Consider the following 17,217-nt stretch of genomic DNA (forward strand, 5'->3'; position numbering starts at 1 on the left):
ACTATATATATATACTGTAAATACACAGTGCTCCCAAGGAACAATTCTTCCAACTACTTCAGACTTGAATCTTTTTAGGTCAGTTGAAGAATGTAAGAATGATAAAGAATAGTGAAGTCCAGCACTTCGTGGACTTTCTTCACTGAAGAAAATACATTTAGTAGCTGTATACGCCAATTTCTCAAGGATGAACTTGAAAATGTAGCTACCATAGCTTCAAACATCTCATATACGTGAGTACACAGTGCAGTAACCATCATAGGCTAACCATGTCTTATTGACTATCTGAGAAAAAAATGCCCATGGGTAGCATCAACCTCTACGAATAAAGCAATAAGGCTTTAAGCATTCTTTAACCGATTACCACAGTGATGCAAATTTGTCTCATTCCTCAAATGGCAGAAAATCTCCCATTCTTGACTCACAGATGCTTAAACAGACTACAATGAAGTCAAGTCACTAGATGAAACTTAATATTGTTCTTATGCCCTTGCATTCACTCCTTGGTAAGTTTTTCCCCAAATCTCATCTAGTATGACTTCTATCAAAGGAAAATCAGCAAGATTCTAAATGGTAAAATATTAAAATCAAAACAAGTCTCCTCATTACTTTTATTTTGTCTTTTAAATTATCCATATTCAAATTATCTAAATCTATAATTTCTTTCCATGTAAGGTAATGTAAGGTATGTGAAAAAACACTCTTGATGGAAAAAACCAGAAGTCAGCACAACGGACTGGCACAGCTGATACCACCATACATAGCAGATTTTACCTTTCTGACTAATCGAAGTGCTTGTGTTCTTTCTACTTCATTACTCTGTTGTATGTCAATGCACCTAAAATAAGTCAAAAAACACATTTTGTTTATAACAACAGTAACTTTCACCTTAACTGTTAACAAGTCATGTTAATATTTATGCACATGAACAAACAGAAGAAAAAGAATTGACTTATTGTTTAAAAACTATGCATTTCAACAAACATACTCATTATGATAGGTCACTTAGCTTTGCTTTATTTTTTTTCAGTTATCCTCATTATAATTAAGTCAGTAGAATGTTCTCAAATATACAATGGCAAAGCATTTGTCTGAGCTAGCATTTGTCATTTGCAAATGAGACTAAACCAAGTATTTGTATCATATCAACACATTTTGTGAGTTCTCAGATTAGAAAAGCCTTTTGCTCAAACAAAATTAAACAGCACACTAAAACTATATGTGTATATCTGCAAACAAAAATTCACACACACCTCTATCAGTATATTGAATCCAAAAATTTTAATACAGAAGGCACTACCATTGCTAGTATTTACATCTATTCATCATGCTGATCTTACTATCTCACTGTTGCTTTGCCCTTTGGTATTATTCTGTTGTGTCATCGGTTATACTAGACTACAAGTTCTTCGGCATGAACTACGTTTTAGCCCTGAATTTGTACTGCAGGTTCCAAAGCACTGTGATAATACAAAGAATTTAACAACTCACATACAACAACTTAAGACATGAAAATTATTGTTATTTCAATCTCATTAATTTATGATTAATGGCATTTATGATGGAAAAAATTCTTTAGATTACTCATAGTATATCATGTATTAGGACAAAATTTTATTTGGATTAGATGTTGTGATGACATAGCCTTCTATTGAAGAAAAATGGCTTTTATAAAACTGCTTATTAAGAAGGTAAGAAAATATGAGAACACTTTTCTCACCTGTCTCAACCGCGAAAAAGCAAGTGATTCACAACTGTGCAATTTACAACATGAAGAAAGAGAAAAATTACCTGGCTATCAAATAATCCACTTTCAGCTTTAGCACCTTCTGGAGAATACTGGAGTCTCGAATAAGATAGCGGAGGGCTCGCAATCCTGCTGCTCGCACCTCTTTTGCCTCATTCAGTAAAGCTAACCTCAGACTACAATGAAGAAAACAAGAGGGACAAACAACCAGTAAGCAGTAGGTAGAATTCATCATCTGACATGCAGCTACTACCTACTCATTTGAGATACTTCCATGTGCAGCCTAGAAGCCTTGTCAGCAGATACAGATAATATACTGTAGTGGGTTTCTGTGGCTGGGTTTTGGTAGCAGAGGGACTACAGGGGTGGCTTCTGTTAGAAGCTACTAGAAGCTTCCCCTGTTCAGTGGAGCCGATGCCAGACAGCTCCAGGACGGACTTCCGGTCGCTGGCCAAGGTCAAGCCAGTCAGGAGTAATAGTAACGCCTCTGTGATAACATATTTAAGAAAAGAAGGTTGTGGTGCAAAAAGAATTCCAGCCAGGGAAGAGCGGAGTGAGAACATGGGAACAACAATGCAGACACCAAGGTCAGTGCAGAAGGAGGGGCAGGAGGTGCTCCAGGCACAGGAGCTGAGGCCCTGCAGCCCGTGGTGCAGACCATGGTGGAGCGGCTGTGCCCCTGCAGCCCATGGGGGACCATCAGGGTGCAGAGACCCACCTGCAGCCCATGGAGGAGCCCATGCAGGTGGATGCATGAAGGAGGCTGTGACCCTGTGGGAGGCCCAAGATGGAGCAGGGTCCTGCCAGAGACCTGCGGCCCATGGAGAGGGAAACCCATGCTGGAGCAGGTTTTTCCCAGGTAGGATTTGTGGCCCCAGTGGGGGACCCACATTGGTACAGCTCATTTGTGAAGGACTGCACCCCACGGAGGAGTGACCCAGGGGACAGCAGTTTGGGAAGAACTGCTGCCCGAGGGATGGACTCACACTGGAGAGGTCCATCAAGGACTGTCTCCCATTGGAGGGACCCCACGGGAGCAAGGAAAGGACTCCTCTCCCCGAGCAGCGGCAGAAACAACAACTGACCATAACTCCCATTCCCCGTCCCCCTGCACAGCTGGGGGGGAGGAGGGAGAACATGGAAGGAAGGAGGGGTGGGGAGAAGGTGCTTTTAAGACTGTTTTTTTTCTCACTCTTTGGTTCTTATCCTGTTAGAATATCCCCATTTTGAGTCTGTTTTGCCCATGAAGGCAATCAGTAAGTGGCCTCTCACAGCTCTTAACTCATGAATCCTTCATTGCTTTTTTCTTCTCTCCTCTGTCCAGTTGCAGAGGGAGAGTGAGAAAGTGGCTTTAGCGGGTACCTTGCATCCGGCCAGGGTCAACCCGCTACATATACTAATCTGAAAAAGCCACAAACCATTTTTTTTCCCCAAAGAACAGCTTGTACATCCATAAAATGACACATGACCAAAACCTGTATGTGACTTGTTATTTGACAAAACAGCGGAGTACAATATTAGTCCAAGAAAATTAACAGGCTGAGTAAAGTAGGTAAGAGGAAATAAGATACGGAAGACCTCTAGAAATGGAGTTTGAAAGCAGTAAGTGGCACACTGTCCTTCTGAAGGCCCTCAAAAGATTCATCCCTCTTTCTTGACCACATGAAGGTGGGGGAGGGATCCTCAACCCCCCAGTGACAAAATCTAGTAGGATCTTTCACTGTACACCTAAGAATGTAAATACTTCAGCCAGTGAGACTGAATTTCTACTTATACTAATGGCTTATTTTTTTCTTATTCTAGGGTCATGATGTGTGGTAATCAGCTACTGCAAGGCAAAAAGTCTCTTGAGTCTGTTGGTGATTAATTGGCTAGGTAAGTCACTGTAACAGAAGCCTAATTCCAGGTGATATCTACACAAAGTAGAAGGTCTGCAGTGTCATATGCAGATAAAGATGAACTGATTATTACTTTCAGCACCAAGGAGGGAATTATTTTAGGAAGACCATCTTTTCTGTAACATGAAATAAGATTCTTTACATAAAAAGAGTGCCACTCTAAGCTGAGTTGTAAGCAAATAAGACACAGATTTTCAATATTGTGACATTAAGAAAAAGTATTCCTGTAAGAAAAAGTGTACTAGAGAAGATATTTATTTCCAGAGTTATTCAAGAAAAGCACATAAGTAACTCTTCAATTGTGCTGAGCAGATAATAGGTATTTTTTAGATCAGACATTTTGCTCTGTTTCTAGATTTGCATGTTTGAAGAGGTGAAAGTCTGATGGATGAATATGTAAGAGTCAGTGGTATTTTTTCTGTTTGGACATCTACCTCACAGTTTACAACTGCTCTGGATATGCCAGTTAAAGACTCTTCAGCAGTTTCCTTTTAGGGCAGAAGTTACCCATTACTCATGCAAGTGGTGTTGTTGCTATCCATGTCATTTCTCATTAGCACAGGTAAAAATTAATTCTGGATTTTTTTCTTCCCCTCATCAAGTAGAGTGCTTTACTTTTATATTTGAGAGGAAAATGTTTCTTGAATGGCAGACCAAAACAACCTTTAGACAAACAGTTCCTCAACAGAAATCAATGCTTTGAGAGCTTGTTCTACAACTCACAAGAGGAAGATATTCTTAATTTGTAGACCAAAATCAATCATAGAATCATAAAATGATCCCACTGCCACAGACAGGGATGCCTTCCACTAGCCCAGGTTGCTCAGAGCTCCATCCAGCTCAGATGCTTCATCCAGGGATGGGGCATCTACAGCTTCCCCGGGCAACCTGTTCCAGGGCCTCACCACCCTCATAGCAAAGAACTTCCTCCTAATATCTAACCTAAACCTACTGCCTCTATCTGTCTGCATAAAAAAGTTCCTCTCAGTCTCTCTTGTAGTCTCCATTTAGGGACTGGATGACCACAATTAGGTCACCCCTAAGCCTTCTGTTTTCCAGGCTGAACAAAACCAATTCTCTCAGCCTCTCCTCGTAACAGAGGCGCTCTACCTCTCTAACCATTTCGGTGGCCCTCCTTTGGACTTGCTCCAACAGGATCGATGTCCTTCATGTGCTGGGGACCCCAGAGTAGAGGGGAAGAACCATCTCGCTTGACCTGCTGGACACACTGCCTTGGATGCAGCCCAGGACACGGTTGGCTACCTGGGCTGCAAGACTGGACATGGGACTGCTGACTCATATCCAGCCTCTCACCCACCCGCAAGGCTGCTCTCAATCAGCTCATGCCCCAGTCTGTACTGACAGCAGGGGTATTCTTGATATCAAGGATCACCAAGTCCAGCTCCTGGCCCTGCACAGGACAGCCCCAACAATCACACCATGTGAGAGCGTTGGCCAAATGCTTCTTGAACTGTCAGGCTTGGTGCTGTGACCACTTCTGCGGGGAGCCTGTTCCCGTGCCCAACCACCCTCTGGGTGAAGAACCTTTTCTGAACCTAAACTCCCCTAACACAGCTTTGTGCTGTTCACTCGGGTCCTGTCACTGGTCAGCACAGAGAAGAGATCAGTGTCTGCCCCTCCACTTTCCCTTATGAGGAAAGTGTACACCAATTAAAGTGAAACCACTACAAAGGACAACACAATCATGAGATCCAACATTCAAAAGAAAAAGCTACCAAAAAGGGATGTATCATTATATTTAAATATTGAGAAATGTAATGAAAACAGTACAGCTAGCCAGAAAGATAAAGACACCAGTTCTATTTAGGAAAATGACTTACAATATTTCCATAAGCAATTACACAAGATTTCCCAACATTTTACCTAAAGAGTGATTAGCTTTTCTAAGTTTTTTTCTTAAGTGAGATAACAAATTGAAAGAACACAAAAAATGTACTAAATACTAGATCTTCTTGTGATTGTTTTTGCCACCACTGCTGAGCCTCAGGACAAATTTACCAATGTCTATGTGGAAACATGCACGTCACTGGACTGTCAAAAATGGCCACAAAATAAAAAAAAATTTCATTTAAGAGTACAAACACAGAGCAGTTTGGTAGCAGGGAAAGCAACGCTACAAAGATATACACATAACAAAATAACAAAATATTGATCTTTAAAATCCTGATTCTACATCAAGAGTATGCTCCATATTTTGTAGGTGTACATTTTTACTAAAAGTGCTTTCTGTAAGTACTGAAATATTTAGAGGTACTTTTACATCTATGAGTAATATAATAAAGTAATGTATTTCTGATTTTACTCATTAAACTATTTGCATTGCAATGCTTACATTATGAAATTTCAAACACATTGTAAATACAAAATGCTAGCTCAAAAGCACAAATGAAGTTTATTGAATTGCACCAAAACAACTGAAGCTCCCTAGGACTGCTCTAGTGCTCCTTACTACTTACCATATTATGATGCTGTCATAGGTAAAACCTAGCTTTTCTTCAGCATGGCCAGTATTACAAAGAAGCTGGAAATAAAAGAAAATACCTGTTATTTATAGCTTTTTAAAAATGACTGTGCAAAACTTCAGATTTTGGGAAACGTTTCCAAATAAACCTCAGAAATTTCATTCATAGCAATTAAAAAAGTACCAACTTCACACTTGTCTGAGAATTTCTGTTGTCCATATTCTGTTCCTATGCACATCAAACACTGAGACACAGTTGTGGCCTCTCATACAAAGAAAAGGTTGCACAGTTGTGTAAGCTGTGTACTGGTCAAGTTTATAAGCTCCAGATTGCTGGCTGGGCAACTGGTAACCTGAGCAGAGATAAAAAATGACTGAAGTCACAGCACATCTGGATCCAAGCAGGTTCAGGTGAGGATTTTGAAGCAAAGACTGACACAGATGGTCCAGTGCCATGTTTTGCCACAGCAGCAGAGGTGTACAAAACATCAGAAGGCATTGTCAAGTGTTCTGTAACTGGCACTTGGTCTTGGACTGTCATCCATTGCACAGAACTCCTAACTCCGGAAAATCAGCGCGAAGGTTGAATTTATGTACACAAAAAGATAGCAGTAAATTATCACAAACTCTGAACATTTCAACCATATCTATTAATTCTGAACACAAAAAATTTTTAAGTGCAGTTTTTAAGTCTGAAACCAACCTCAAAAGGAGCAATCTAGTGGATGCCAATGTTTTAGCCTCTTGAGGAAAGGAAAATCTGTTCTGTGAGAAGAGGTGATGCTATCCTCCTTTGCAAGAACGGCAAAGAAATTCCTAGTCATCTCACCACCTCCTAGCTAAAATTATAAAATACTATCATGCCCAAATCCCAAAGCACTTTTCCAAGCACTTCCAAAAACTCAAGTGACTAATACTGATTGCAATAGCTTTGCACTTTGTCCTCTGTTTTCAAAACAGGCATGTGTTCAGTTCTAAGTCAGTGCAGTATTAAGTTTCTCCTCAGTGAGGTATTCAGGAAGTGTCTGTGCTAACTAGTCAAAAGCTCTGCTCTAAAAGTACTATAATATACCACACCGTGGGACACTCTTTTTACTGCTAACAATAAGAAATTTATAATAAACAAAACGAACAGCTAAGTTAAGGCTATTGTAATTTAAAATATTTAGTATGTCCCATGCTCCAGTTCTATACTGTTCACCTCTAACTGAAAAAAACAGCATATTGCACACAAACTCTGCTTTTAAGTAAACCCATTTTATTAGCATGACCATTTAGACTCAAACAATACTTACATTTATGCTCAAAAAGTACAAGGATCACATTACATTTTATGAAATTGTATGCATAGTTATAATTGTGAAATCCAAAGCGGTTAATGAGAGATTATTAAATTGGCCTGGATCAGCTCCGCGTTTGGGTTCAAATAATCTAAGTTAATTGAAGTATTTTGGATTTTGCACTTTTCTTAACCAAAGATGATTATAAAATACAGGGAAAGTTTTTACATAACCTCTTTTCCCCCACCTTTCAAATTTAAGTGATAATAAAACTAGACAATTGATGCATTAACTGGTTATGACAGCCTGCCACTTCCTAACATCAATCTATTTTTGTGCCATGTTGTTAGACTGCCTAAGGCCACCACTGCTGCTCTAGCATTTCTATTGACATCTTATGAACTGTAAAAACTGGCTGGCAGAGTGTAGGCAAAACAGTGTGAGAAGGTAGCCAGTAAAAACAGTTCATTGTTCAGTTTCAGACAATTACATCAGTAGTTGTTTAGGCTAATCATTTATACATCTAAACCTCTCCCCAGCATTCCACCCCAGACACAAATGAGAAATCCTAATTTAACATACCAGATTACCCTCAACAGTCTATTTTTCCTATTTAAAAAAAACCCCACAGAATTGTAATTCTGATGTAGGAAAAAAACAATTTTAAAAAGTTGCCATTGTGTGCATCAGTGCATTTCTGAATCTGCTCTCCTAGCATCATACTCACCATTGGTTTGCATCTTGAGCAGTCCTGAGACGAAACTAAAGCAGTTGATGTGTTCAAGGAACCCACTCAACCTGCTGCAACTGCTAAAGAGCATTCAGTTCACTAGACCAGTTCTAGTCTAGTTTTTGTTCTCAGCAAATATGTATACTGTGGTTATTAGCTCCTCAACGCCAACTGTTTTCATCTCTGTATGTGTTCCCACTGCACACACTTTCACTGATGCAGAAAAAAATTAGACCTAATCTTGAAATTCCAAAACAGTTAGACCTGACAAATTAAAATTTTCATCAAGTTTAGCCGCTGTGCAGATACATATTTCTGAATTTGATGGAAGTTATTATAGAGGTGTTTGCTAGTGTCTGTGCATAAATGCACAATATTTCTCATAGAGAATGAACTGGTAAAATTGGCTAAAGAAAAATATGTAGGTTAGCTACTGTAGCTACTCATTTCTTCTCACTTCAGTGGGCCACCAATACTTATGCATTAGCTTTCTTTACAATTTATACAAGGTAGTGTGCTAACAGGATTTCCAGATAAAAAAGAATCTGAAAGATCGACAGCAAGATCAGAATTCAAAAATGTTTCAGTGACTTAAAAGGAGTGACCAAACTCAAGAAAAAAATTCAATTAAATAAAAGGAAGAGCGTATCACATCCTTCAGGGTACCACACATTAATGGATGCATAAGAAATTAAAAGAGTCCAGTAGAGAAACAGTAGGTGTCCAGAAAACATTCATAAAGTTAATTTAAAAGAAAAAAGAAAAGAGATTTATCTTTGGGAATACTAATAGGACTGCACTACGATTGAGATTAAGAGACTTTGTTTTCCCCATTTGACAGGCTGCTCTCAAAACCATAAGAACAAAATTTTGTGTGCCACATTTTAAGAGCAGATAAAGAGGGAAAGTGCACTCAAAACTAAATTTGGTTTATTTAGTCCAGGAAAAAAAGAAAGGTAAAGCCAGACTGCTGTATGTTTGAAAGCAGAAAAGTCATGGAAGCTGTCATGAAGAAGATACCCTTCTGCTGGTCTTAATGCTTTGGGTGTTGCTGAGTTATAAATATCTGGGCTTAAATACATGAAAAACTTTGCCACTTTCTTCTCATTTCACCTTCAAACAACATTAAGCAGATCAAAGATTCTGGCTGAAGTGCAGTGACATTTGTAGATGGCTGAATTCCTGACAAAACTAAGTAACTGTCCTATGTTTGACTGTAACATACATAACATTGTAGCATAAGTTTGTAGGCAACCAGTACACTAAATCTACCTTTATACATAGGTATAAATATATATATACACATACACTAACATATTTCATTAAAATAGCAATGGATTATCATATCATACTTGGAATTATGCAATTCTCTATATTTTTATATTTCTTATGTTTTTCCATACATAGATCTTATATATAAAATATATTTTTATACATACTGTAAATTTTATATATTTTTATATATACATATACAGAAACAAAACTAGAGTATACTTTGCAATTTAAAAGTGCCAATGAGTCAACCTTAAAATTAAAATTTTGTGATATAACAGACAATGAATAGGCACAGCAAAGACTCTTTGAGGGTGAGATTTAATATTGGGACAAAATGGTACTTACACTAGGTCAGAGAGTGACTAACTTACAGTGAAGGTTTTTTTCATGTTTACTGTCAGCTATGAGTTTTTCATGCTACTCAGATGAGTCATAGTAATATGAGTAACATATCAACATGTCTTGGAAACGGTAGCTCAGAACAACAAAACCACAGGAGGTCAACAGCTCATACAAGGCGAGTGCACACTGAGACCATTCAATTTCATATTTAGAATAGCCACAGCAATTACTAGGTAAAAATATTACATTATTCTATGCGTCCAAAATGTAATTATTACACTGTAACTTTGGAAATACAGTTTGAACCACCGCTGGTAATATTTATGAGGAGACTACTTTGTAGATCCCAGTCTTAAGAGAAGCCCCTACTGAAATTGTGGACTCTAGATTTAGACACATACTGTCTCCAGGTTTTTCACAGCCAAATGTCCCTAAGCACATGTTCTGTTCCAATTTGCTACATCATCACGACATTTCACATTTTGCCGACAATGGTTTATCTACTTGGATGAATGTTACAGTCTGCATATACATTCAGATTCTAACATACTTAGATTTTGCAAAAGACAGCTAAGACTCTAAAATCACAGACTACAATCAAGACACGATTCGTGAAAGCCTCTATGGCCATATCCATATCCAAGGCAATCAATCTATGTCACAGTGAAAGTCTGCAGCATGGTTAAAAGCTAAGAGATATAGAGAGCAGAACAGTAGAGCTTCATTAAATAGTGACAGAATTAGTTTTGAGCAGTTTGAAAACATAATTTTCCAAATCACTGTATCACTAATGCTATTCAATTGCTAAGTTTAAGCTAAAGTGAATTAAGTTTGATTTTTGTCCTTTAAGAAGCACCTTCCTTTTTGAAAGAAAAACAGAAATCCCTACATCGTCTGTGGATTTTTTCCTCAGTTCATTAGTAAAATACCCTTTTAGTTTTACAATGGTATAAAGGATCTCTCAGAAGCTCCCAGTCGGATAAACCTCCTATAATACAGGATTATAAATAAATACTTCAACTCACAGAGATATTTTCCACTAGGTAATTGCAATTGTACTGTTTCTTCTGGTTTTCAGTGATTTATCACTTACTGCTTTTCATGGGGGTGGGGAAAACCCCCAAGAAGTAACCATGATGTTTTGGTATTAATCAGCAGAAGCTGGGAAACTTCAAGGCTCTTGCCCTACGTAGGTGGCCATATAAATGAAAGATGGGTAATCCTACTCAGCTTACTGAAGCTAAAAGCACATACCAAGCTTGTGAACTGCTGTGACAACTGAAAGTGTTACTGATCATTTACCAGAGGTCAAGTTCTCAAACAGTTTTCAGGTCAGAATTTAGGTTAGCTTAAATAGCGATACAGGTAGTTTGAAAGGAATATAGATTGAGATAATGCAAGTTTTTGCCCAAAAAACTGCAACTCCACTTACTAGGTGGACAAACAGCAGGGGAGGAGTCTGCTGTCATTCAAAGCATCTAAGATTTCTGAGTCTGCCACTGTTGCAATTCAGAACTAAACACACCTTTCCATAGCCCGTGCATCACCAGACTGGGAATGCTAATTTCTTGGATCAGAAAACTTAAAACACCTGTTGGACAAGAACAACCTACGTTCTGCAGCCAAAGAGCCAAGAACATGAACATCAATGACTTAGCTAAGCAGTAGTACTAGCTAAAACTTGATGAATGAAATGTAAGTTTTTGTAAAATATCATGCATACAGCATACTTTGCACAGTAATAATGGTGTTGTGGAGATGTGAAAGTCACTAGTTAACTAGTTAACTAGTTTTGAAGGCAAATAAAAATGAAAAGGGATTTATATCACCTACACACAAAGTATCTGCTTTACAGTATCATTCTTGCAGATGAAGTAATAAATCCTGTTGACTGCTGATCACTATTATTTAAAAAAATTAAAAAAAAAAATTAAAAAAAAATTTAATCAAAGTATTTAACTTCTGCATAAAATCCCGGAGTCTAGTTCAGTACTAATTCAGTAACTTTTAAAGGATGAATACTTTCCTTCTCCTCAAATAAAGGGAGGTGAGGGGAACAAACCTCACCTTAAAAATACCACCCTCTTTCAAGTAAAGAAACCTAAATCTAAGACACTTCAGACATCTTTAAATTAATTTAAAATTTGGTATCTATTATGATCCCTACCAGGAAACTCCATGTTAACTTCCATCACTTGTTTCCACATGATATGAACATTTTGCTTCCCCTGACCAAAGAACTAGAACAGTCAGATTTGCAGTCTTTGAAGGAAAATATGACTACTGCAGACATTTTCTCTTAAGTATAAGAGAAAATTCCTAGTAGGAGAGTTAAACTTAATCAATTTTCCATATTATTTCATCTAAAATATGCTATTAAAAATTTTCAAAGGTCCCTCCCCTGTCCATAGTACAAATATGCTAGATAAAAACTAGCCCTTCAAAAATGGATTATAAAATGCAAGAATTTACAAACAAATCAAGTTCACCTTCAATTCCAAGACAGGATACAAACATCCTCAGCTCTTAGCACATCAACCTTACTCACACTTTTGTCTCGCAAAGGGGGAACTGAGACTATACTAGTCCAGGGTAGAAGAACAGAGTGCAAAAAGGAAATAAAACCATTTCCCTCAAGCTCCAGGCTTTCACTTTTAACCACTGGAATGAAAGACACAGAATTGTTCCAACCACAAGGCAGACAATACAGTACAACTTGCCACTTTTATTCTATTCTCATAACTGTATTTACAGTTCAAACAGAAATAGGAAGAGTTTTTAAAACCAAATGCTCTGTTGTACATTTGTAAAGCACATATTCTAGGGAGATGAATATAAGAACAAGTGTTAAATATTAAACACAGTAGTACGATTGTCTTATACATGGTCACTCTGATTTAGGATAAAAACCAGTTTATGAACTACAGTCTCCACCTTCAAAGGTATATTTCATTTTAGGAAGTTGCTTCTCACAAACTCATGATTTCCTGCCAGTCTTAAGTCCAATTTATGAAAAACTTCCCTGCATTTCTGTAAGTATTTTCCATTTTTAATGGAAAATTCTTCAAATATTCAATTGTGGAATTATTCAGTTTTTCCAAACTATCTTCTAAAAAGAATTTTTGGTTCCTCTTTTAATTACAGTATGTTTATTTACTAATTTACCAGTTATGGGTGATTAACATCTGATTTTCAATAGCAGAATTTACATTGTTTTAAGATCCATAGTTTCCAATACTGACTTTCCATTAGGAATTGTGCATCTGCGAACCTAATCCAGTTCTTTAATTTTAAGATGACTAGAGAATATGGAAGCATTCACATTTAAAAGTTTCCAGATTATCACAAAAGGGAAACACAGCTATGTGTCAGACTTTTCTAGCAGCATAAAGGGTTTTCTTGCAACAGTTTGGAATCCCAGTGAAAACAGCAGCATTCTGTCAATGGGTGATGCCTGACAGACACAAGGCAATGACCCAAAGAAAAGATTTCAGTCTAAGTTCAGTTCCTCAGTGAATGCTGTGCACCTACACGTGCTCTGAACCAACCCAGAAAATGGAGCATTTACACATTTGCTATTAATGCATTAGAAGATACATTTATTTTTTATTGTGATTTTGTTCTCAATACTCACCCACCAGCTAAAAGAATGTCATACACTACCACTGAAGTTGTCAATCTTACAAGGAGTCCTTTTAATACCCAAAATGCATGAGTCCTCCCCACTCACCATATTCAATCAGTTACATCCAGAAAGTTTGGCATTTCACATTTTTGATTTAATTCTGTGGCACAAGAACTAATCTTTAGCTCTATTTATGCAACTTAACCCATTAATTGGGAGGTATTTCAATCTTCTAAGCACTAAAATACTACAAAAATTCAGCCAGCAGAACATGTACTCAAACTTTAGTATAACTCTCCATTCACATATATTCCTGTCTTTATTTGATACCTTCTTCTCCCACAGTATGTATGCAGACCTCAAGCACCGTTCCATGATACTAAGTGATTTCATTAATCTCCCAGCCAATGTCTGAGAGTAAATACAAAATATTTTGCCTGTAGGATTATTAGTTTTCTGACACCATTTGAGCTCTTACCTTAGTAAAATTATTCAAGTGACCTAGTTTTCTCATATTTGACACGCCTTGTAATTTGGCCACATTTTGGAGAATCTCTCTCATATTATCACAGGGGTCTGCAAAAGAAAACAGGCTATTAGCAGATACAGTAAAAAAAAAAACCAAACCAAAACCAAAAAAACCCCCTAAACATGTGTTCAGCATGCAGTTTCATAAATATAATAGGTGCTCTCTCGGCCTCAGTTAGGGATACAGAGTATTTTTGCTCCAAGGAGCACCAATTTGATTTATGCTTGGAACCAAAAGCAGGCATACCTGCGTTCCGGAAAATAAATGCTAAAGGCCATGGAGGAGAGATACTCTTATTTTAAAGCAGATTTTAATCAGTATTTTAGATTTACAGCTGACAAAGAAATCCATTTAGTGTCTGAAACTCCAATCCGTACATCTCATAAGTGAACAACTTTATCCTTAATCCCCTTGCAATCGAAAGACAAGATGTAAGCTTAAAGACGGAAGGAAAAGGACCGTATGTTACTGACACATCATATTATTTCTTTTTTTCCAGACAAAGGGCTGGAATTTTGTAAACATGGGCCTCTTTTCTGCTCTCCCTATTACTTTCCACAATGACCCTAAACTTTAAATAGGGGGCCAGACCTTTCTAGTGACATGGGAAGTGAACTACAAGGTAAACAGAGAGGCTAGGAATGTCTTCTCCTTTCTTCCTAAGAGTCCACCATCCCAACAAACAAACAAAACCTCACCCATAACAACAAAACCCCACAAACCAGAATTCAGACACCAGTTGACGACCCCGCATTCTGCTGGAAAACAGAAAAGGGACTACGATAGTGAGAAGAGACAGCATTGCTCCACTTTTGGGACTGAGGTTGGAAGATTAGGCAGAATGGAACAAGCAGAATGGGGCTGGGTACACAGGGAGCTCCTGTAACAGAAACTGCAGTAAGCTCTGCACATCATGGTACTGCAACAGGACAGTTTTCAAAGGGAGATATATTTGGCTGCAGGATTCCCATGCAGTCTTGGTTTAGACACTGAGGATAGGTATTACAACAATACTATCAGCAGCTTGAAATAAATGAAATACCAAGGTTACGCTGGAAATGTAAACTAGTGAAAGTAGTACCTTACCAAAAAAAAAAAGAAATAATTGTGTTACATAAATTGAAACCTTCAGAAAACACCTGAAGAGTCCAAACATCAGACACCTGGAATGCAGGACAGAGAAGGATTTTTGTGTGTGGTGCCCCACGCTAGCTTTAGCAAGAGAAACTTGCCTCCTACTGCGGAATGAACAGCTGGAGTTGAATTTGTGGCACATACATAGTCTTTTATTTTCCTGTTCTTCCTGAAGATGTACTTGTATATTTTTCATTATACAAAGGAAATGGAAATGTAAAGGAAGCATCGTCACCACCTCTCTATAAACCAAGCTTTTATATCACTTGTAGTTTAAAATCTTAAACCAACAGATCTACAAAGCAAACATAACTAGCAATCTTGTCAGGATATATCCAGAACATATTTGGAAAGACAAGATCATGTACTTGAACCACTATCAGGCATCCAGACAGCATTTAAAGATTATGACATCTACAGGTAGGCACCCGAATTAAGGTGTACAAACCTGTTAATCCACTGCAGTCAATGAATATCTTGTCTATCAGCCAATGAAGTCAAAAGCAATTAGCCTGATGAGCTGCTAGATGCCTACTCAAGGCTAAGTTGAATCAATTGTATTGACTATACTGTTTAATGAAACTTTAGTACATGTAGAGACATGCTACTGTCACACCATATAATTCTGGCAATTTTCAGACAAAGGATCAATGAGATTTTGGGAAGGCAAGATAGGTTCTTAGATTTGGGCATCAATTTCTGCTACCACCAGCTTGATGTGAAACATCCTTTTCCACAGATCTAATGACAGCATAAGCAAAGTCAACAATCAGATACTCAAATACAGACACACTTGCACTGCTGAACAGTATGCATAGTAAAACCAAACATCCAGTAACTCTGAATTTAAATTGGAATATGGGCATGCGCATCTTTGAACCACCTCCAATCCAGAAAAAAATTAAAAAAATCTTTGATACGATCACAGAAATTAGACACAGTAAGACTTTTACGAGATCCCAAGTTTAGGCTTCCTCTGAATAGTTTGCTTTTCCAGGGCTTAATTCTGTTTAAGAGGTTTGCAATAGCTCAAGCCATAGGATCATAGAATAGTTTGGGTTGGAAAGTACCTTAAAGATCATCTAGTTCTAAGTCCTCTGTCATGGGCAGGGAACCTTTCACTAGACCAGTTTGCTTAGACCCCCATCCAACCTGGCCTTTAACAGTTCCAAGGATAGGGCACACTGAAAACAAGTAGTTTAGCATAGTTATGGCACTACAAATAGTTTATATCATAGCCCCTGATTTCAGGGGTACATAACAGGAGAGGAAAATAACTTCTTCATAATTTGGTTTCTCTGAAAATACAGTTTGGCTGACATTTATACTTTGGTCTGCCTTGGGTAACGTGTGGGAATTTCCCTGGCTCACATCACTTTTGGACCTGTAACATACCCCTTTACACCACAATAAAGATCCCAGGTGAGCAGTCTTAGAGCTTTCCAGAGTTTTCTACTTCAGTTCCCTGGAGAACAAGCAGCAAAAGTAACTTTCCAAAATGCCTGCAAGTATGTTTAAAAGTTTTATTTCTGAAAGTGCAGATAGCTACATGAGCATGGTAAGCTGTAAACCAGTAAACCTCTACCAACACTAAGTTTGCTGTATGGACAGGAAAGACCATGAGAGTAGCCCAGAAAACCCATTGCACTTCAGTGGGAATCAATATTCCTATTCCGCTATCTGAGAAAGCAGGTACTAATTCAGAAGTGCGTGAGTTGCGCTGCCTTGGAGGAAGGCAGTCAATTTGGATGTGAAGAAACCAGGACACAATGATACTACAATTTCCCACAGTAACAATCCTGTAGCAATGGCAGACCTGTGTGATGAGGATGCCTAATTAAAACATGCATTAAAACCATTTTCCTCTATTTGTGCATGAAAAACTGCAGTTACAGCAACTTTTCCTCACGTTGTCCTCTTTCTGCTAAGAAAAACTCATTTCTAGAAACAGAAAAGTTTGAGGAAAACCCTCTCTGCAGTGCTTAGCAGGGCAGCCAGGTATTTCCCAGAAGCTTCAAATCAGTAATTTGAAGCAAAGTGGGAACTCCAGAACAAGATCTACAAACCTGTGAGAAAACTGAGAACATGACAGACATTTCCAGTATTGAATTGATAATACAAATACAGCAAGTTAGATGTCTCACACTTCTATCAAAACCACTACCACTTAAGAAA

General features: G+C 38.0%; 1 protein-coding gene across 1 annotated transcript in view; it reads right to left on the bottom strand.

Annotated features, from left to right (window-relative positions):
• Window positions 1-17,217, bottom strand: part of RICTOR (RPTOR independent companion of MTOR complex 2) — a 75,172-nt gene that overhangs the window by 44,811 nt on the left and 13,144 nt on the right. The window contains exons 3-6 of the mRNA XM_051772336.1: window positions 13,858-13,955; window positions 6,123-6,187; window positions 1,792-1,923; window positions 775-838 (exon numbers count right to left, since the gene is read on the bottom strand). Of these exons, the coding sequence (XP_051628296.1) occupies window positions 775-838; window positions 1,792-1,923; window positions 6,123-6,187; window positions 13,858-13,955 (359 nt within the window). The remainder of the gene's footprint in view (window positions 1-774; window positions 839-1,791; window positions 1,924-6,122; window positions 6,188-13,857; window positions 13,956-17,217) is intronic.

Source organism: Manacus candei, unplaced genomic scaffold (assembly GCF_025592945.1).
Source record: "Manacus candei isolate 608988 ecotype Guabito, Panama unplaced genomic scaffold, ASM2559294v1 h1tg000152l, whole genome shotgun sequence".
Lineage (NCBI taxonomy): Eukaryota > Metazoa > Chordata > Aves > Passeriformes > Pipridae > Manacus > Manacus candei.